The sequence below is a fragment of the Thermobia domestica genome, chromosome 1 (assembly GCF_964235325.1).
Source record: "Thermobia domestica chromosome 1, izTheDome1.hap1.1, whole genome shotgun sequence".
NCBI classification, from domain to species: domain Eukaryota; kingdom Metazoa; phylum Arthropoda; class Insecta; order Zygentoma; family Lepismatidae; genus Thermobia; species Thermobia domestica.
The window spans coordinates 97,322,677-97,347,027 of NC_137454.1; the positions used below are offsets into that span (position 1 = coordinate 97,322,677).

The 24,351-nt window shown below is 35.0% G+C and overlaps 1 protein-coding gene across 1 annotated transcript in view; it reads left to right on the forward strand.

The window, feature by feature from the left end:
* mnd (L-type amino acid transporter minidiscs) overlaps nucleotides 1-24,351 on the forward strand; it is a 173,444-nt gene that overhangs the window by 84,686 nt on the left and 64,407 nt on the right. Inside the window, exon 2 of the mRNA XM_081761057.1 lies at nucleotides 11,543-11,761. Within this exon, the coding sequence (XP_081617183.1) occupies nucleotides 11,543-11,761 (219 nt within the window). The remainder of the gene's footprint in view (nucleotides 1-11,542; nucleotides 11,762-24,351) is intronic.

Genomic DNA, 24,351 nt, shown 5'->3' on the forward strand with positions numbered 1-24,351 from the left:
TATTAGTCCAGTTGACATCTCGTTGTTCGTCGACCTTCGTACTCTTTAGGATTCACATGTCTTTGGACAACCGCTTGAAGTCCATGAAAACATTTTACTCTAGAGATTTCACATTTTATGGCTGTTTATGTCTAGACATTCTGAAGATAGGGACAAGCTGTGAAGGTATAAAGAGATCGCCCGATTTTTAAATAGCCGTTGAAATAGCACTGTGTGCTGAATCTCCTTCGTTCTGTCCATACAACGCCTAAGAAAATAAAGAGTAATTTCCTTCATATTGGTCAAGTTTTGCAATGTGTGGAGAAATATTCCAGCGATAACTGAATTTTTATTTTGTCCACTGCATCCGTTCACAAAATGAGAGCATAAAAGCGATTACTTTTCCATTTGCTATTATATTTCAAGTTTTGCTGCCTTCTATTTGGAATTAAAAGAAGAATCATGTCTAGCGATGTATTTCCTTTGAAGTTGGAGATTCCTCAGACGCTAAAATGATGTAAGTATTTCCTCCGTTTCTTCATCACTGAAAGCAGAATATCTCCCACCTCTTTGACAAAATGTTCCAATGCATCGAGTACCAACTCTGCGACACTAAATTCATTCTTTTAACTTTATGTATGGTTTTCCAGTTAAACGGAATTGCTTAGCAATTAATTCTTTATTTACTCTCTTCTTGTTCAGTTGTGAAACTAGTTTTATTTCTCTGAACGTAGTTCTGATGAATGAACTACATTTTTCTCGGGGTGAACCTTCAACGAAGTACTCTTATAAATATTAACAGCTGATACTTCAAAAGAAGTTGATCCTAAGGATTCTGCGCTCTTCTTAGGTACTTTTACTTGTTCTCCTTGAATTTGTTTTGTGAGCTTCATAGGCGATTGATTGAAATAAAGAGTACAGCTTCTCTGCGACAAACATATTTTTCACAATGCTCACAGGTACCTACATCATCTTCATTGCACATTTTCGCACTACAAGTTTCCATGTAAGATGGATTTTCATCACCAGTTTCACACAAGCTTTCATCGCATCCTATTTCTTCTCTGTAGAGGTTTGATATTATATTTCTAATGTTACGACAACTCCTTGAAGTAATAGCTAACTGAGACTCATGTGGAGTAGCAGATAACGTAAAGAGGTTTGAACATTCCGTTGGGCTTTCTTCATCCGTTTCTGGATATGTAGAGACAGAAGGCACAACATTACTACACTGGAGAGCTTTACTTGGAATCAATGGAAGATCATCCGCAGATGACAAAGAACTTGAACTATTTTGGAATTATAGCTCGCACGACTCTTGCTAAGAGTTTGTGGCAGTAGCAGTGTTCAACACATGTCCATAATACCATTTTCTGTCATACCACATTTTCACTAATGACCCAGTTGTGAAGATAGTTTAATTTGTTTACACAACATAGTTCTGAACAATGAACGGCATTCAATGAACTTAATGAACGGAACAAGATGAACAACCAACATTGGATCAATCACGGCAATCTTGAAAGAGCACTGCCAACAACTTTGCGCTCAGTTTTGAACAATTCTATGCGGCGTCGTTTGAACCAAATTGCACACATACGGAAAAAAGTCTATTGTTGAATAAGCAAGCATTTCTTTGTCCTGGTACCGGAAAACTTAAAGCTCTTTATTGATAGAAAAATTAACATTAAAAATCCGATAGGCGTAAATCAACTTATACCGTCTTGGGGGGGGGGGGATATCACAACCACAAACAGGCGTAACCTAATTTACGCCTCTTTGTGGTCTGAACGCTGAGTCCTTTATGAGATACGTCTTTCTGTTTTCTACTTATAATTTCTACTTACTGGGAATTGAGCCATGCCGATTTGAGAGCAACAAGATACCACCGTTGCCCATGCTCCAATGTACTTACCTCAAAATTGCATTTTTTTTTTTTTAAGTTACGCCCTTTCGTGATCTTGACGACATGACCTCAGGAAAAGAAAAATCATTTCAACTTTATTTACGCATCAAAGTTAACAAATAAGCCATAAAATTCCCTTGCACTGCTCTGAAACCAAAACATAATCTTAACATAAAAATAAATACATATATATACATTACCTTTAAAAAAAATATATTATTAAACACAAACAAAACGCTTTGTATTCACTAAATTACTATAGACAATGATTACTATACTCTTCACTTTTGATGTATTTATTTGAAATATTTTGAAATTTCATGTATTCTTTCGCATTAACTTTCTCACGTTTTAAAAATAAGAAAAAATGAAAATAATATTAATATATTTTACTTTTGGCCCTGAAGACACGATACCGAAAGCACAAACGTAACGCAATACAAATGTACAAATTTTTCTTTTCACTACTAACAGAAATATTAGACATTTATTGCTAAGATTATAACTGAGCGGTGTTTAAACTAGCCACTGTTACTATTCCACAAAGCTCTCATTGCCTGCCTCATGTGAGCACTGTTCTCTTCCCAAACAATGGGAGGCGCATTGATAGAAATTTATATAGAAAATATTTCCACTAAATCACTTACTTTTTAGGAGGCTACTCCTTTCACAGGAACTAATATATGGTTTTTTACGTTATCAATGGTATAATAAATATAATTGCACAAGCACTAAAACGGACAATAGTAATTAATTAGCAAAAATGCAAAGTATAAAATATGGTTCGTTACTTCACACTTTAGCTTGTGTAGAGGTAAAAAGAAAGAAAGAAAAAAAAGCCACACAGTTCTGAATTTCTTATCAAATCTGGCTTTGCGAAGAGAATTGTGGGCGTTACACACACAAATACACTTATAAGGAGCAATTTCGCAGTTTTCCTCTTTTAAGAATTACGTCTGACAAAGCACTGCTTTTAAGAAATTCGCCTGTATGTACAAGGATTATATAAAATGTTCCATAACTATCGTGTTATAACGTCCAAAAGGATCTGCGTAGTAAATGTTTTCAGTTTTTTTTTTCCCTCGAAAAGTATAGCTTACCTACTGGAGTTATTTGTCGAGATATATCACACAATTTGTACCCAGAATGTTACTACTTTGGACAAAATAGTGTGTTGGAGTACTGATTACTTGATGAACTTGAATTTTTACAATGCAATTAACTTTTAGTGCATTGTTTTAAAGTCCAATCTTGCAACTTAAATGCAATACTAATTAGAACTCGGAAATTGCTCACAGATTGGTAAACCCGATGACATTACAATATTTTTACATAATTTTCTTTGTACTTTACCGTCTCGCTGTAAAAATAATAAAATATTTATACTTACTGCTCCTTTATACTACACATATCACCACAGAAGGTTGGTTGATTGCAGACGATTAATCGCTCTGTTGACTTCATGTTAACGAGTAAAATGCAATAAAAGGTAGATTTTTTCTAGATGGGGTAATTGTGTTATCGCCTTACCATCAAAAGTTCAGGGAGAATGTACTAAAATAGAGAAAATAAAATAATTTTGTTGGTTTAGTAAAATGGAGAAATGTGGCTTAAGACTGAACCATTGGGAGCGACCGAACCATTTCCGTAATATCTATAAAAACTGTAGCCTTCAATATTAAAGTACTCAATGCTTTTAGGCTGTCCCGTTTATTTTACTCCACAAAGAAAAACAGCTTTTTAGTGCATATTTTTAAAACATTCGTTAATAATGCAATAACACTAAATTACTCACCAAAAAAAGTCTACTTTTTAGTGCATTTTATAAAAGTATAAAAGTATTGTGCTTAATTATTTTTAATTTTTAAGGAATTTGGTTTACCAAAACTCCTTTATACATTTACTCTATCTTTCCGTGTATCTTTTTGCTCGTCTGAGAAAACTCCTTTATATATTTACCCTGTGTATATGTGTATGCTTTCGCTCGTTTGTCTGAGAAAACTCCTTTATATATTTACCCTATCTATCCGTGTACCCTTCTGTTCGTCTGCCTGAGAAAACTGTTTATTATCCTGTATATCTGTGCGGGAGAGAGAAAATCTCGAGAATTACTTCATCCATCATCATCAAATTTGTTCAGAATGTAGAGGATTAAAAGTTAGGATTCCACTTTGTTCCTGGACTTGATGCTCAAAGCGGAAGTGGTAGAAATAAACAGTTTCCGGTTTTAACGTCGACCATTGTAGAGCAAAATACGGTAATAGATCTTGTTTTCTGTGATCGATTAAACGTCCTAAGAGTAGCCTACATTACATCTTCATTCTTAACTCTCTACTCAACTAGAAGTGGTTGAAATCTATACAACTTCCGGTTTTAATATTGCTGTACATAGAGCAAAAACGGTAAGACTCCAGTTTTAATGTTGATCGTTATAGAATGGAAGTGGTACCAGTTAGCGAGAAGCTGTTTTCTGAAAATCAATTAAGCATACCAAGGATATATTCAGTCTCCACTTGAGCCTCGAGCTACTAAAACTGGAATCTATGACCACTTCCGGTTTCAATAATAGAGAAAGCATCACACCGTACAAACCAAACTCCTTCACATGGTGTACACGTGACATTACAACTTGTTTTATTTTTGGGACATAAAGTTCCTCATTCTAGCATGTTTTGTAGAACTTAACGTAATTATTTATAAGAGAAGCAAATAGTAGATTTGGACTATTATGATGGGTCTTAAACATTATAGTACCATAGATGAGGAAGTAACTAAGGAAAATTACTGGTTCTCAATCAGGAATTCTTGGCATCTAATCCTCTATGGCTGACCATTGTGACTGAGGGTTCTCAAATTTTTTTTCTCAGTTCTACCAGGCAATTGACTGAGATGATAGGCATAAGATGGAAATTCCTTCCTATATTTCGTTCCAGGTTTTATTGTTAATAGAGTAAGTTGACTTCACAGCAGCCGTCTAGAACTTTACTAATAAGTACGTAAAAAAAAAAAAAAAAAATAGATAGAAAACGATTTTCACGTTGCAATAAGAACAGCAGTTTTGGATGAGGTGTATTCTTTCCACTGGAAGACAGCCAAATTCATTGTGTTGTCAGTGGCTGCTAAGATATGTTCCTGTTTACATGCGTTCCTTATGGCCCAGACTCGGTCGGTGAAAGACTCACGTGCTCTTCACAAGGACACTATCCTTACTGTTTAGTAGTAGTTAATGCGCCATAGCCCTAGGTGCACTTCCTACAAACCATTTTTAACTTAGATATTATTCAGGTGATTTTAAGGAACCGTGTGGCATCACAACATACTCGGACGCTTTGTCACATTACCTTTGTTTACATATGGAATGAGGTTACATTCTGAAAATAAAAGTGCATTAACGAACCTTTCCTCGTAAAGGATGAATCGCAGGTGTGCTTTGACAGTTCTTTTAAGAAATGCAGGTAACATTACAAGGCACTTTTAATTGAAAAAAATTGCTGTGGATCTCGATTTGGTAAGAAGTATGAGCGGCTGATGAAAGAGTAAAATACTAGGTATGCATCTTGTTTATTAACTCTATATTAAAAACATTTCTTACAATATGATGTAAATTTATAATTTTTAATACTACGTTTACATGCAATAATATTATAATGAACACTTTATTTTATGGCATTTGTGAGTAATAAAAAGTAGAAACTTCAAGCTGTAAGATAGATGGAACACATCGCTCGCAGTAATACAGTGAGGTGCATAGTAAGGCTTTACGTATATAGATTTGACTATCGAAAATCTATATTTACAAAACATCGAAACATGATAGATACATTGAAATATAGAAAAATTAGCGATATTGATCACCTAAAATTTTTGGATGTCAATACGGATATTGAAATATCACACAACACTAGTTGAGAAACTTAGAAGGAAAGTGGCCTTTGGGTAGACCAACAAACGGGAAACGGGAAGGATGACGTTATGCAAGACCTGAGGGAAGTACAGTAAGTAAGAAACAAAAATAAATGGGTTATTCCAGACTTCAACACAATTGGAAAGTTTAGATTCTGACTGTGAGGCTATAATCTAGGCTATGATATTTCGAGTTCTTAAGCCATAGAATGCGTTAAGAACATTTTTGTGAGACGAAAAAGATTAAAATTTCAACAAACACATAACTAGACTCTAGATCGGGACATTACCGGTCTATTCTTTCTATCTGTACTTAAAAGGAAGATACAAATACTGTACGTCACAGAAATATAATAAATACTTCCGAGGACGTGGTAGAACGAGTTCATGCAGGGGTGGATACACGCTATATTTTTGAAAATACTCGAGCTTGTATCTACCAAAAATTCTATCGTTTTCATCACTGATTGTAATATTGTGCTATGTAGTTGAATTTGGAAGAAGTAGCTTTGGGAGTGGGAAGTTACCCCCACCGCCCTCCTGTATCCATTGGTTGTGGCTAGATATGATACTTATCTAAGCACAGTTTTCGAAATCAAGCATTTTGGAAAATGACAAATATTCAATCCTGTGTTTCTTTGTTCTTATTTTTCGAAATAAGTCATATAATTGATTGTAGTATATTTAACACTAAGTTCATTGCTCCATCCGTCTTATCTGCGTTATTACCGTTGTACAAGTCTCCGCAGTTTGCTTATTACGTTCTTAATTTATAAAACTTAATAATTGTGTATTGTGGTATATCTAACAATCTGGCGTACTGTATTATGTTGGGTTGGCAGGACTGTTAATCTGGTAGTATAGTGGAATGTAGTAACTAGTGTTCCCTGTCATTTGTATATTACGAAATTTCAGCGTTTTTCTTTTTCCGTTTTTTTTTTTTTTTAAGTTAACTATATGTTTAAGACACAATGACGTTTCATGATCAATGATCCACTAAAGCAAAGAACTTAATGATTTTACAACGAATGGAAAATTACATGTAATAGAAGAAATACTTTCTCCTACCACATGCTTTAAATATAGTATTATTGCGCGTATAATCCGTCCTTCTTCCCCCCCCCCCAGAATATTAAAAATTAAGGATGTGACTTATGCACGCAAATGATGAAAAATACATCCACTAGTAGCGTAGCCAGGATGTGTTTGGGGGGGGGGCAAGTGCTGTTATAGGTACTTATAGAAAAATTACAAACAAAAAATATATTAACATAAAAATATTTAAAAAAAATTACAAACATCAAAGTACCAAAGTACATTGTCGGACCTCTTTGGGGAGGCCCGGCCCCTCTGGGCCCTCCCTTCCCTACGCCACTGACATACACCAACATGTACCAATACATATTTGGTACATGTATATTTCAAGTATCTTAGTATTACCTGCCATTTAATTAAATATGAGTAATTGTTGATTCTTTTAAGGAGTACCTGTTTCTGATTCTTTTAAAAAGTATCTGTTTTATTTTTAAGGAGTATCTGTTTCTGATTTTTTAAGAAAGTTCAACTGTGCAAGTCGTGTATTTATCTTAAGCTGTTTTCATGGCTCTAAAATTTAACATACTGCAACGTTTAATCTATCTGCGGCTTATTCATGCAATGCTTTCTGAAATTGCAGGCAAAAATTAAATATATTGCTTATATACGCGAGAATATGGTAAAATAAAATTTGCTTACTAATTAAATATTCCGTTAATAAACATTCCGTGTCAGCACTAATGCTGTGGAAGATAATCTACTTGCAAAAATAAAACAGGACACTTTGGTGTACTGTTTTAAAATCTTAAAAAGAAAATCGGGGCAAGGTTGGAAAAGTGAACTGCCCCGGCTACAAACTCTAACTCTAATTTCTTAATACAAAATTGTTGCTAATCAACTTTATACCACAAGGATGTTTGCACTATTTACTTCAGGAGTACTTAAGAAAAATAGTGCTAATCATAATGACAACAAATTAACACAAAATACTAGGCCTAAAAGTCCTTTTTACGAACTCAACAATACAAGTGATTTCATCATGGGAGTCAATTTCTTCATATTTTGTTTTCCGAACTTAAGCAAGAGATAGTTGTTATCATAAGCAGCGCTAGAAATTTTCGTAAGAGAATTGCTTCATATTTGTTTATTTACATATTACCTTGAAGTACCTAAATTTACTAGATGTCAACACATCACAGATAATAACTCAATTATTACTTGAAAATTCTATACTAAAGATCAACGGACGTTTTGTTTACAGCCCTTATTCAACCAAAGGTACTGTACTTTAGTCCACTGTTTCTCATATTCAACATTTTAGAAAATCAAAGAAAGAAATTGAGTAACCTTTAAATATTCGTTACTTCTTCTTTTTTTTTCCTTCACACGAGTGATTAGCGTTTAATTAAAATATGTGACATCAACGTAGACAACAAAGCATTCAAGCAGCACAAGGAGTTAATTTTACGGTATAATCTGTTTTCACTTTGTTTTCCTTTAAATTACCACGAATGTTTTATTGGACCTTTCCAATCCTTACAAAATGTAATAATCCAAATTTTCAGTATTTTCAAGTTACCCCTAATTGGGCTAAACGTTCCGAACGTCATAATTGAATTAAGTATGGTAACAATAACGCAGAGTGAGCTTCTTTGTGATTATATGTTGAGATTATGAGTCTTCGGCGCGGGTTCGATCCTCGATGGGAGTTCATGTGGTATGGATTTCATCTTAAGCTTTAGGTCCACGTTTCATTTACCCTCTCTACTGAAAGAAAGGGACAGTCAACTCAAAATCAACCAACCAATTATGAAGAGCACTCTTCGTTCTGCACGGGGTCCCGGGTTCGATTTTCAGTGGGAGAGTATTGAGTGTATTACGACGATTCGAATTCCACCTTAAACTGTGGGTCCGCGTCTCATAGAACGCTGGTGCTGGAAAAACGTGTTAAACCTCAGTTAACAAACAGAATTGCGAAGGGAGTCTTGAGTATAATCTATTTTAGATTTTACCGGTAATTTATAAGCATTAAAGGATTATGTTGTTAAATTTTTAATATTTAAATGACTATTAATTGGTAGACCATAATTATTTTAATGATTTACAATGCATAGGAAAATGAAATGGAAATAAAATTCTAGTTTAACGTCCCACGATTATGCCCTTTAGACTAAGGGAAACGGGTGATTAATGAAAGTGAATGATTATGAAAGAATTGGTAGAATATGCGAGGGAACTAGAGAACCACGGGAAGACTAACAGGACATGATGTTGTCCACATGGGCGCCCGAAGAAAATTTTCTAGGGGGGCTCATCTCCCTGGTTGTTATATTACGTTTGGTATTTTTTTTATTTATATTAGATTTTCGTGAGCCAGGAGGGGCCGAGCCCCATCCTGCTCTCCCCTTCGAGCGCCGGGCACCCATGGTTGTCCACCATAAACTCATTTGACTAGGATCGACTCAGATCCCTCACATCAAAAGTGAGCATCTACCAATGAGTCACAATGTACCCTTGCAGTACGTGCAGTAATGCAGCCATAAGAATCCTAAAAATTCCCTCTCCTTGTGAATTTTCAAACGATAGCCCTAAACACAGTGTATGCCTTGTATCTTTTTCCCTGTAGTTTCCGGTATGACGATAAAACTACGTGAAACACATTGCTTTCGTTATAATTTACTGTCGCTTTTGGTTAGAGCTTGAACATGCTGTTTTGCTCGTGGTTGTATTGTAACTCTGCGACACTGTCTTTTAATACATAGAAGTGAAAAGTCCTTAGCTAGACCCTTAGCTAGCAACAAACTTAAGTCTATATGTGGCAATATCAATTTTAGGGAGACAGTCTTTTCTGCACGATTGCTTAGCATAATTTAGAAGACAGGACTACACCCTATCTCCAAATATTACATAGTGCAGTAATACACAAAAAAGCTTTAGTTTATGTGGTTTGGGTTCCACATTAAGCTGTAGCTCCATGTCGCATATAGCATCGATGCTAAACCCCAATCTAACAACAATAAAAACACTTGAAGGAATATAAAGAAAACACGTCATATGTTTAGAAAAAGTCGAGAAAAAATCATTTCTAACTACTCGTTTGACAAGTTTCTTGTGCAAATTTCGATATTTACCACCTCCTCCGAAAAAAAAAAAAAAATTGAAAATCCTTACAGATATCTTCGATATATTATGACAATGGTTTTTCAATCTTTGAATCCGAGACAACCTCGAGAGTGAGCTTACTTCTGAAATTAAAACATAATTATGTTCTCACCGAAATAATACCGAAAGATAGAAATGATGATAGAAATGATATCTCCGTCTGTCTTTGTCGACAGGTGTGAGTGAAAAGGGTAAGAGAGAACGAGGAATCATTTATGTTTATAAAACATCCGTCTCCGTTGTCCTACAAAGGACATAATCTTTAGACACAAAACTAAGATTTTATTTTGTTTTTTAGAAGTTTTTTGAAGTTCTCGACTTTACCATTTTCTCTTTAAATTAAGTGTGCCTTCACAGGACAAAAATGTTAGAGAAAAGTTTTTGATACGAATTTGGAGATTCAAGAATAGCATCGAAGATATATTAGAGCCGTGAAGCTATAGCGAAATGTGAGATGCATGGTCCACGAACTTCAACTGGGAATCGAACCGAGGTTTCAAACGCCGAGGGAGCTGAGGTTTTAATATTTGTACCAGTCAGTGGTCGAAGTGAAACGGTATGCGGTGGTATGTCATATCGCCTTTGGTTTTTCAGTGATCAAGACATATCGTCACTGGAGCGTAGATGCTAAATACCTTTCATAAATCCATTTTTATACACAATAATTGATGAATAGCTTTGCATGTAAAAAATTTTATTTTTCATGTAGAAATAATTTCCAAGTTGACAACACCGACATTTTTGTTATCCTTTTCCTAACTTTTGTTTTTAAAAATAAAATGTCTTCAAAGAAGTTCACCTAATTTATATTTTGATGTGCCATATTGAATTGTTTCTTTGTATGTGTATGCGTATGCCTTTTTTGCCTTAATGCATATAAATGTCGTGTTTGAGCATGGAGGCATTTACGGGTTGTCTGCTGTGGTGACGAATCTTCCGGGAGTGAAATATCTTCAGTCGAGTGGGGAAGGAGAGTTTTCCAGCAGGAAATTGTTAGTATGAAAACTCGGTTTTTGAGGATTTTCGTGTATAATTCTCTATAATACAGCATAAGGGGACATTTTTTTTTTTCAGAAAGTTGTTGATAGGGGATCAGTCTCTCTCCATATTCCCTCCCCGTAACTACAGAAAAGCTCTCAAATGTTTTCAGTCATTATACAAATAGAAATGCAATCTTCTAGGCAACATACCCTCACTGTATTTCAACATTTTAGATAGCCGGTATGTCGAGTCAAAATCGTAATAAAACATACCACCTCTGCTCTTTTTCCACTTCGAACACTGGTGCCAGTAGTTTGGAAATTGGTCGTAGTTTCACAAAAGTGAAACGAAACACTTGATAAGGTGATACATACTGATTCGGTGGCGCCTTAGGTAGATTGTCATAAATGTTAACATGCATGAAGTCTATTTCTATACTCATTTGTGTGTGTGTGTGTGTGAGAGAGAGAGAGAGAGAGAGAGAGAGAGAGAGAGAGATAACTACTAATAATAATATCTCAGGATAGTTTTTTTAATTATTATTATTATTGACTCAAATTATTTATTTTCTTACAGGTACCATGATTCCCAAATCTGGAGGTGATTACGCTTATATCAATGAAGCCTTCGGTCCACTTCCAGCATTCCTTTATCTCTGGGTCGCTCTTTTTATCATCATCCCCACTGGAAACGCTATTACAGCGCTTACATTTGCTCAATACATTCTACAGCCCATGTGGCTGACGTGTGAACCTCCATATGAGGCTGTTCGACTTTTAGCAGCTGTCATCACATGTAAGTGTTTGCTTTGCTATTACAAACTTTTATTGTGGGCTTGCGTATAAAGGGAAATAGGATGTTGGCAACTGTAAATATCTTGCTTTATTGTGTTGTGATCAATGTTGCTTAACAGGAAAAGTAGATAAATTGCACTCAAGGTGAGCCAATTAATTTGGATGTGGATTGTTATCCGTAAAAGAAAATTATCTCCTATTTACAATTATCATTGCCTAAACATGGTAACTCACGGGGCCAGGTTAAGGACAGAGATGATCCTAGGCAATTTTCCGCCCGTGCAATGGCATAATTTGCCGCCCCCTTTCTCCAGAAAGAACAAATCTTAAAAGCCACGATTTTAAGTATGCTACTCCAGCATGAACAACGAAGGAAAGAGAAACAGCACTCGCACTCAGAAAGGCCTAAACACTGCAAATACAATCTCGTTGTGCATGTTTTTAAATAATTTATTATGTTAGAGAAAGATAAAGTGCACACAGCTGCAGAGGAAAGATGGTAATCATCTTGATAGAATTCAATATCGAGGTTCAATCTCAATATAACAGTTTGCAATACCAGTGCAACTAGCTCTTTTATCTTTATTTCTTCACTTTCCTTCTACTTCTTTTTTTAAAAAAAATTAAAAAAACTTGTTTCCGCCTTCAATGATAAGGAACATGTTTGTGACAAAGACAACACTAGTTTTCATATCAAAATTGCGATAACTAACTAAATGGAGCAGGTGTTCGCTGTTCTTGTATTTGACAACAATCAAGCAATTCATACTGGGATTTGTTTGACCATTTGCTTTAGCACTTCATGTTACCTTAAACTAATGCGACCTAAACATGATTTATGAATGTAGTATTCATCAAATACAAGGTCAGCTTAATAAATTTAATTATCATCATGAAGTTTGTTTCCAACAAAAAATATTTATTTTAGATAACATAGTTACGACAAATTTTGCCGGCCCGTGCAAATGCACGTGTTGTACCTATGGTAGAGCCCCCCCCCCCTAGTTACGGATTGGAAACTGCTATCTATTGCCTATTATATACTACTAGCCTATTATAACCTCTGTGGATTGAGAACGTACTTAAGTATCTCCAGAGCTAATGGATATCCAGTGTTATTGACAGATTTCACTGTTAACCCTAATAAATGCTAAATAAATCAGTCTTATAGATATTGCATCAGGTCAGTAATTTTTAGTATTTTTTTCAACACCGAAGTTATGTGAGACATAGCTTAATGTATAACCGAAACCACATGTATTCTCATTGAGAATCGATCGTGGATTTCCCGCACCAACAAATCTACATTAATTTAACAACGAAGTTAACTCTGAAATTTTGTGAGGGATTTTCAATGAAGCAACTAGTATTCAAATATCACTTTACGGTATAATTCATATGTACATAAATCAAGTAATTTTAGATTTTTCTTTTCAAGTTCTGGGTTTCCCAAGTTGGTACTTATAAATAACTAAAAATAAGTGATAGATAAATACAGTGAAATAAATCATGGTAGATATTCTTAGCTTCATTGTCAAAGTAATTTAATGATTGCATACATGTCTTATATACGTACATTCAGCGAGAAACAACAAAATTGATAGCCTTTGGATTACAGCTTGCACTCGTATTTCACTTATAACTGCAGTCGTTTCACATCCATGCAATGCTCTGTCATGTAGGCTACAAGTTTTCCTCCAATAAGCTCATTAGACATAGCTGCTTATCAAGGATTTTTTTTTATTTGTTCTTTTTGGAGAATCTCGATACTGATAAGCCAATGGTAGCAACGAATTAACGTCAATATCTTATCTTTCTTTTTCAGAAAGTTAATTTCGATGTTCTACTGTTTTCCCCGTTTTACTGCCTCTCATGCTTCCTAATCGTAATCAGTCTGACGTAACAACTGATAATTGTATTGAGAGAGAGAAATGTGGATGTAATACGATATCCTGGAATGGGTTATATCTTGAACAGTTCGAGTGGGCACAAGTGTGATTACGTTTCACACATTTAATTTTATCTGCAGACAGAGCAAGGATATGTCAAAAGTTCTGCATGGTACTTTGAATCCGGATGTTTTAGTTAATAACTTGATGTAGGCGGTAATTGTTATTGCAACATGTCACTTGGACACTCATAATTACCGATTAAGAAATTAAATAGAAAGGATATATAATATGCGCAAAGATACAAATTTATCAAGTGAATATTAGAAACATATATGTGCCATTAGATATATTTTGTGTGTAAAACATGTTTTTCTTTTAGTTTTGGCTCCAGTATCATAGCTAGATAAAATCAAGCAATATCGCATCCATGTGCCTTGTCTTCGGTTATGCATGCACGGACATGTGCTTTCGGTTATACATTAAGCTATGTCTCACATAACTTCGGTGTTGAAAAAAAATACTAAACATGAGTGAAATACATAAATCAGCTAATAAGTAAAATAACATTTCGACTGTACTAATACAGGATATTATTTTTAAAAAAACAGTATTTTTCTTTTAAATGGAACATCTTTCCACTCTTGAAAAAAAAAAAAAAAAGCAGTTGTCCAGTTTTGCAATTTGTTCACTCTCACTACAGGACAACGGAGTAGCAGTTTTCAAAACGGCTAGCTCCCACAACTTGAATCGGACCTACCACCGATGTAAATAATCTGTCGTGACCATCCCATTTACCAGATTTGTGGCTACGCATCTTGCCACGTTTTTGGAGATACGCTAAAAACATAATTTACATATCGTCCTTACCCATGTCTCTTGAAAATCTTTGTGGCCGCCAGATAACTCGAGCACTGCATGCTTTGTCGACTATATCATTCCATGTGACCAAAAATTCAGACATTGAAGATTTACGCTTAAGCAACCTGTAATTTGGGACAGCTGCTCTCCTCAAAGGCGCTCATCTACCCAATCCCAACTTTTCCACTTTTTTCAAAATATTTCAGAAGCCAAACAATAATATTAAAATTTCTTTGTGTAATTTTAAAGTAACTCCAAAATACTGCTAAGTAAACTAGTCTTTCTTTTTTTTTTCTTTAGATGCGTACTTATCAATAAAGTACGACATTACTCACTTGGAGGTTTATTCTTCGACAAAGACAAATATATTAAGCGTTCTGGATAGAAAGTGCGAACTCGACAATGTGAAGTTGGCCGGACAGTGACCGAAATGCACTTTTTTTTCCGGTTTGCTGTGCAGAATGTTTGTCTGAATGTGTAATCACTCGCAATTGTATGTTCTTCGTGTATGCAGTTTCGTACGACCTTGTTAAACAACGCACTACCTCCTGACTGTGTACATGTCTCAGCCTGTTTGCTGGAATGGACTGAGTTTATGACGTTAGACGCGTGATCTTAGCCCATCATGGTATTGTGTTCTGAGACGAGTTTCCAACAAGACGTCAAGGTGGACATTTCATTCAGACCAACCTAAGAATAGAAGATGAAATAATTTTTTAAAAATCAAACCACGTCAATATGCGTATATCTTGTAGATCACAACACTGATGTTTGATGACTCATTTTTAACATTGACACGCATGCTCGCATCGCACAAACATTTTGTGTTGCATCGGTGTAAGGCGAGATAAAGTGGGAGGAAACGGGAGAATCCCGAGAAAACCCACGAGCACGGTGTTTGTCCACAAAGTCCACATGGCGCGAGCTGGGATCGAACCAGGGACCCCAAGCCCCGGAGGTGAACGCTCTACCACTGAGCCACCGCGCCCCCTGCAACTATTTTGAGTAACTTGTAGAAAAATAAGAGTACTGTCCAAAATTACCAAGTAATAATTAGTGCAATACCGATTAAACATCTACTTTATTTACTTTCTGAAACGACGAACTGGATCCACATAGCTGAGTTTATTACGTTGTGTATAAATATAAAAATGTCGGAATTTGACTTATTTTTTTTCTTTTTTAATATATAATTCATAACGATATAATAGCATAGCAAACAAATGGACTTCCGTGAACATTTTTTTCCTCTTATGGATAGTTTATTGGTACATTTTCTTCAAATTGTGATTCTATGATTTACTGGTACTGTACATTTTCTCCAAATTGTGATTATATCTTCACACACTATCAAGAACTATGTTTCAATACGGTTTCTTTAACGCATTCGTTATTCTGTTAATGATTTTCTTCAGTAATCTCTAGTTTCTGAAGATCAAAGTGGTCCTGTAGAGGCCAAACAGTTAGTGGTTGTGTCCATTGAGACTTTTTCCCCGGGATCACAAGATGTAGAACATATCACGGTTTCAGTAATTTTCATCAAATTCCAGAATATCGTTTATCTTCGGTCGTTTTCAGAAAAGTGTCCTCGTAGTGGCCAAACTGTCAGTGACGGGTGGTTGTGCCCATTGAGACATTTTCCCAGGATCATGATAGCTACAAGATATCACAGTTTCAAGTAATTCAACCGAAATCCAATTTCCATAAGGATTGTGCGGGGTCCTTTCCCTTCTTCGGAAATCGAGACTAGACTTCTACAAATTTTATGAGACGACGACGAAATGTTATTTTTAGTCTCGTGGGCAATATCAATAATAATACTTCATCCAGGGGTGCCCACAAGGGGGGCTATGACGCCAACTGCGTCATTGAAATATTTGGGGGGGGGGGTAAAAATCTATATAAATATGTTTGAGGGCGTGTAAAAATTAATCGAAAAGTTTTTTTTTCATGGAAGAACACCTACGGATAGACAATTGAGGGGGGTACGTCATGGACATGAGGGGGGGTGGGCACCACTGCTTCATCTGTCAGTCTTTTGTGTAACTTATGGGACTCCTAGTTTCTGATGAAAATCATATTTGAAACAGAATATTGCTATAGAACCAGGTTTAATTCTAAATGAAGATAATCAATATTACAAACATTTTGGAATGCTTAACGTGATTTTCAGACTATAACGAAATAACACAAGTTCCGTAAGAAACTAATTAATTTGAAACTTGATCGGTTAATTACATGTAGTTTGTTTTCAAATTCCTTTTTACATACGTTTGATTTGTTGATACTTGTTTGAACTTTTTGTTGTTGTTTCAAAGTACAGTGTATGGCATAGTTGTCAATACTATGTCACTTAACCTTGAAATGTATTAAACATTTCATCATTTTATTATTGCTTTAATTAAGATTTATATTCTTTTTAACGGTTGGAGAATGTGAAGAAATTGAACTAGTAATATGAATTGTTCTGCTGTTATGAAGTTGCTAGAAAGACATACTGTTACTATTGTTCCCTTATTTAGAAACATTATTTCAATTTCAATAGCATGGCGTGGTTGTGATTCATTTATTCCTTCTTTCTCTTTTTTTCTTTTTTTGTACTTCCATCTAGACCATTTGCACATTCTAATATAATTAAGCGTCTGAGTGACATCTTGCGACAGGCTTGATGCGAAGTTCCTTTCTGTACTGAGTGACATAATCTCATTTAAGAAATATTGCATAAAAGGCAGAATCTTCTGCGAATGAGAGTTGATCTTTTTTTCTTTTTATGAACTAGATTTTCATTTTTATCTACTGGTACTTGTGAATTTTATTTCTTGTTGAAAACGCTCTTCCGTCCACAGTCTTACGTAAAATGAGGTATATTGTATTCGCTTTTTAGTGTCTTAACCCTTCAATGCACGTGTAGCTGATTAACTACACACTTAGTTCTTGTTTATAAATCTCACAATAGTTGTGAGATTTAAGTGCATTTTGTCGCAGCTTGTATACATTCCGTTTTTGCAAGTGCTACAAGAAAACGTCCCTAGAATGCAACATATTCTGATGTGTTGAATTTTAATGTGTCATGTTTACAAGTTCTTTACAACAGACACATGGGAGGGGGTTAACTTGTTTGATACCATTATGGGTAGACACAAAATACTTACGAGATCTCAAAATTGGTACTTTAGGCTGTTTTATCATCCTCTAGACATGGGAATGGAACTCATGGATTCTGTATAGGCGAGCAGGAGAAAGCAAGGAGACCACTACAACTATAAAACTTAGTCAATTTCTTATGAAAACTGCTCAATGCTTATGTCACTCTGGTACCTGTGGACCTAAACTTGAAAGACCAAGCAACGTCGTGGAGGAGCAGATTCAAGTAAAGAAGACCAGAGGACCCACAGCACACATGCCTCCAAGAGATGTGAGGCAAGACTAAGTGGGTCATTTCCCTTCACACTTGGAAATGAGGCAAAGATGCAAATTTCCTGGATGTAAAGAATTCTCCTTGGTCAAATGTAACAAGTGTGGGGTAGCACTATGCTTCCACAAGAACTGTTTCAAAGCATTCCATATCCGATAATACTGTGAATGCCTCTGAAAAACTTATTGTGAATGCCTCTGAGAGTTATTTTCATTACAAAACTTTTTTTGTGACCTTTTTAGTTATTTTATAGTAAAATAGATCCATATCTAATATCTGTGAATGTATAAAAGAAGTTTTTAACATTTATTATTACTAAAACTAAAAAATATGCTAACCACAAAGTAGGTATTGTGGCAGGGGTTCGAAGTGTAAATTGTATTATGTAGCTAAATAGCTACAAACAGTTAATAATAAATTATTAAACTAAATTTTGGTTCTAGGGTTTTAAATTTGTTTTCCTATAATTTACAATATTAAACTCTACTCATGGTATGCTCATTTTTTCAAAATAATAAATAAATAATCACATTAAAGGGTTAAGAATATCTTCGAAAGAAAGAGCATGAATGACTAGTAAGGGGAGTGGAGGATGGGGCAGGATACTGAAAGATTGTACCCATATGTGAAGATAATAATTAATTATTGAATGCACTCACTCAGCGGCGCTGATTTCTGCATAAATTTGGGGAAGGACATTTAGATGTTTCATTCTCAGACATCCAAATAGAGATACCCGACATATCCAAACCCTGGAAAGCCCTAGGAAACTTTGGGAGGGGGAGGGGAGACACCACTTACGAGAATCTGCGTTCGTTCTCATATCTGAAATTTGAAAGTTTGTATTTTTGATGTAGCTAAAACTTGAAAAACTGTCGCGGTAATTCGGCTCAAGAGTTCTTTGTGATTTAAGGCATCTTTAGAGAGAATGCTCCACGGGTAAGCTACACATATAATTTATTAAATACATTTTAAGCGTTGTAAATGCTAATCCGGTTGTTTCTGTGTTCATTTTAGCTGCGAGAAGTTAAACTTTGGTTTACAAGGTACGAGATTTGGAAAATTTTACTAAAATAGCTATACTAGACCAAAGATAGTTTGTAGACCAATGGCATAAAGTTTGGAATGATTGGGGATGCCAGTAAAACAAAAGCTTAGAAACTTGTCTGTTATAGAATCGAATAAGCGTTCCCCCGTATCGTTGCCTACTACGCACGTAGTTCTAACCCTTGTTATAATTGCGCCCAAATCATAGCACTTTTCCACCATGTACCCATACAGGCTGTGGTAAAATAACGCCACCAAACTGTGGAGTATCTAGTGTTAACAGCGTCTAGGGCAAGAGATAAAATTACGCTTCCCCCACTTTTCTACCCTATCCTCACCCTCCATCCATATTGTATCAATACTATCTTCTTCCTACTTTGATACACAGGATTGGGACTTGACTAGTTAAAAAAAACAAAATTTCTTTATTCAAAACATTTTAAGTGGCTATTTTTATTACTGCAATCTTTCTACAAGATCTAAAAATGTTAACTCTTGAGTATGTTTATCAAGGAAGTTTGGGATATTATAGACAAGTTTCCAGCACTTAGACAAGAGAGATAACAAATATAATCTGCGAATGAAAACATTATCATACTACTTTCATTCACAGAATATATTTTGTTCTCTCTTATGTAAGTGCTGGAAACTTGTCTACAATATCTCAAACTTCGTTTTTTGTATAAATTTTTTTCCTATCAACACTTAATGATGGTAGAGAAGATAATGCAGTCAGTCTCTCGATTCATGGACACTTAAATACGAGCTAATTAGTTGTAATTTGCTGAATGAGCTTTCACAATTGGCGATAGGAACAAAAATAATATATAAAATATCAGCGTCCTTTCTTAAGATTCTGACTTTTGCGTAACAAAATGCGAAACAAATTTAAATTTGTATGGCAATTGTAAGTTTTGTATCGCATTCGCTCAGTCAAGAACGTTACTATTTTACTGTTTGAAATAAAAATAATAAACATTTTCTATGCATCACGAAAGAAGTATGATAAAGAAAAGCAAAGTAAGGAAAAAGTATAAGCAATTATACTTTTAAAAAGTTTTAACTTTGATATTCTACAGATTGTTTAAGCTGATAGCTATTTTCGAATAGCAATCTAGTTTTTGAAACGTAAACTCGAGTCTTGGATTTGGAGAGTCCATTGAGCCACTTTCTTTACAAATAGAATAATGTGTCGAAGATAATATGGTCTGTCATAAGTTCTACGGTCTATTTCCAATAATTTGGTTTGTAGTCAGTAGTAGATTGTGTTCATGAGAGCCAACAGACACCTGAAGGTAAACGTCGGGTTTCCAAGAAGACTATTCACTGAGCTTTAACTGTAATTATGTAAGATCGAAAGAAAAACATTCTGACACAAAGGAAAGATAATGATAAACGGTTTTCGCTTGCAAAATTAGCCCACTTCGGTAACAAATTACGATCATAGATACATCGCATTTCTAGGATTTTGTGTAGCAAACTGCGATGAGATACCGTTTAAATATGATAAAACGCTGATATATAATATAAAATAATATTAATGACTCACACATTGAACATCCTCATTTTTTGCGATTGTTTTCTAAGTTATGGAAGTTCACCTTAAGATCCTGAACCATCTCTTGAACACGATCGATTGAAGCGAGTGCATCTGTGTTCGAAATGGAAAAAGAGCAGACGTGGTATGTTTTATTATGATTTTGACTCAACATACCAGCTATTTAAATATTGTCTTGATCACTGAAAAATTTGAGACGGTATTACAACGATATATTGTATCATTATCAGTTTCTTGTAATCATTTTTCTTGTATTAAGCTTTTAAATTTTGGGGCGATACTTGATTTTTATATGCACTAGCCAGCTATCTTGATAGAAGAAGAGGACATTAAATTATGATTTTGTGTTTTTGAATGTTGTCATATATAACTTTAATGTATGTAATGGGATGTTTTGGTAACTAGGACGACTTACTTGTTTATTATAGAAAAAATGAAGCAAGTTATAATGTTTTAAGTTGTCCCACGTTAAAGATCTGAACTTTCTAATAAACGACATATTGTGCGATAGTGAGTTAATTGTCTTGGTTTATTCATATTGGCTCAATAATATCGTTAAGTATCAGGAGGTGGTATGTTGTTATAGTATGTCCTCATTACTGAAAAACCAGAGGCGGTATGGCATACCACCGCATCAGCGGCGGCCGCTGAAGGGGAGCCAATGTGCCATGACACTACCACAAATAATACAAAAATAATATAAATAATATTTGTATCGTACTAAATAACAATCTTTTTAATTTAATTTAAATCTAATAATGTAGTTGCAACGTCATCATTGCTCACGAGAAGCTGGTTTGAGTCGCGCTCAGTGATTGAATGCGCTCAGAATTACTCGCACGCTAGCAGTACATACGCCTATTTCTACTCTGTTCGTGCCAAGTTCTCCCGTGCTCTCCCGACTGTTCTAAAAATGGTTTGTGCGCATGCTCGTTGGTTGGAGAGCAGGAGGATAGTACGGAGAAATAACTAGCGTTTTGTGCCACGATCGAAGGTGGCTCGAAGCGGGAGATTTGTTTCGTCTTATGTTTTGATATTCTAGAAAAGGGGGCTTTGGTTTGGAGTTAAGTCGCCTGGAATTCTAACACGGGACTCCTGATTCACTTGTTCCTATTGCAATGTTTCCAAACTACTGCGAGAACCCCGAGTTACTTATTACATATCAATATGTACACTCATGTCCAAAATGATTGTCGCTTATTTATAATAGTCTTCTTGTAAGAATATAATTTGATAATGATTTTGCAGGAAACTTTTAATGCTGATACTATGTGTATAATCAGGAAATGTATATTTGTGATAAATTTCATAGGAAAAGAATTATAAATACGAAAATTAGAATGAGTAAAACAAAATGTAGCTAAATGGACAAGAAAGTTTTATTTTCGTTTTATTGTTCTTATTTAATGTTCTTTTGACATGAAATTTGCCAGATACATGTCTTTGCCAATTATACATATAATAGCATTATAAGAAGTACCGGGCGAATTGGTTATCAAATTATATTCCTACAACAAAATATTTATAGACATGCGACAATAATTTTGGACATGAGTTTACCATCTAGATTAGAGCCTCCCAAAAATCAATTTGGAATTTATTTTGTTATTGTGTTGTCAACCCAGGTATGTTCCCCCCCTGATTAAAACACAAACACAATCTATGCCTCAGTGTTTGTGGTGTTGAATGTGGTGTGTGTATGTAACTTGTCAATTATATATTTTTGGGAAGTTTTGATGTTGAGTATTTAAGTGTAGAGCTGTTTTCTTCTTTCTCTATATTTGTAACTATTTTCCGTGAAACTAGAACAATACATTACGATGAGTGCGGCAAGTAATTTAGTGAAATATCCGTTTTCATCCCTATCATATGACGATAAACTAACTGGAAACAGGAAATTTAGGAAAGCAAATGCCTAATTTAAAACTGTGTGTTAAGCAAGTGATCCGTAATAAGGAAAGATTGCATCAATTTAACATGAACATATACTTAAAAAACAGTTCGAATTTGTGGTTGTGATGTAGCCAATCCTTTATTTTGTTTTCCGTGTGTTGTTTGGGGAAGGGGGGCGCAAGCTGGACAAAATCTGCTTTATGTTTATAATAAGTTCAGATAGGCAGAAACAACTTCATTCTAAATAACTCTCTCTCTCTCTCTCTCTGTATATATATATATATATATATATATATATATATATATATATATATATATATATATATATATATATATACAGACTGTCCCATAATTCGTGTGTAAACTTTAATTTCATAGTACTCAGAACTGGTAAAAGATAGAACTGTGAAATTTGCAGGTAATTTAGAGGAAGGTCAGAAGATTTGTTTGATAGCAAAACGAGATCGCGGTTATTATTGTTTGCGGAGTTACGGGGTCAAAGGTCAAAATGCAATTTTTTCCTTATGGCATTTCAATGTTAAATAGTAGTCTCACATGCCATTTTTTTGAATATCCATCTTCGGTAGCAAAAATTGGTATATCGACATAAATTCTGATCCGAAACAATGTGATAACGAGAAATTTGGGCAATCGTGACCCGGTGACCTCTAGCAGGTCATCTGTGACCTTTGAAGAAAAAGCTACCTTTTCAACAGCTTATTGTACACAACTAATTCAGTTGAAGATAATGTTAAAAAACACATATGCACAAAGGATCTACTGAACATCCCTTTTAGCAAAACGAAGAGGTCAGCAATATCATCAGAGGTCAAAGGTCACGTAGTTAAAATGTCATATTTGATGTGTTAACAAATAAGAAACTGTGACATTGGAAATAATGCTTTGAAGTGCCATAGAACACATGCATAAAGATCCTTCCAACGAGTGTGTATGGGCATAGGGAAAAGGTCATCATAAGAGGTCAAAGGTCACGCAGTTAAAATTTCATGTTTGATGTGTTAGCAACTATGAAACTGTGGCGTTTGAAAACTGATTTGAGCTACCATGGAACACATGCATAAAGGTCCTTCGAATTGGTGTATATGGGCATAGGAAAAAGGTCAACAATGTCATAAAAGGTCAAAGGTCACGCAGTTAAAATTTCATGTTTGAAGTGTTAACAAGTATGAAACTGCGATGTTGGAAATAAGGATTTGAGTTTCCACTGGACATATGCAGAAAAGATCTTCAAATTTGTGTGTGTGAGAGGTCAACAATATCGTAAAAGGTCGAAGGTCACGCAGGTAAAATATCACGTTTGATGTGTTAGAAAATATGGAACGGCGACGTTTGAAAAATGATTTGACGTGCCATAGAATACATACAGAAAGGTCCTTCCAACGGATGTGTATGGGCACAGGAAAAAGATCAAGAACGTCCTTAAAGGTCAAAGGTCACGCAGTTAAAATTTCATGTTTGATGTATTAGCAAGTATGAAACTGTGATGTCCTAAATAAGGATTTGAGCTTCCATAGAAAATATGCATAAAGGTCTTTCCAATTTGTGTGTATGGGCATATGAAAAAGGTCAACAATGTCATAAAAGGTCAAAGGTCACGCAGTTAAAATGTCATGTTTGATGTGTTAACAAGTATGAAACTGTGACGTTAGAAAGAATAATTGGAGCTCGCATAGAACACATGCAGAAAGGTCCTTCCAAGGGGAGTGCATGGGCTTAGAAAAAGGCTAACAATGTCATAAAAGGTCAAAGGTCACGCAGTTAAAACATGATAGTTTGTATTAGCAAATATGAAAGTGTGACGTTTGAAAAGTGATTTGATCTGCCATAGAATACATGCATAATTAATGGTCAAAAGTGTCATAAAAGGTCAAAGGTCACGAGATAAGAAGTTTATAGTTTGTATATTG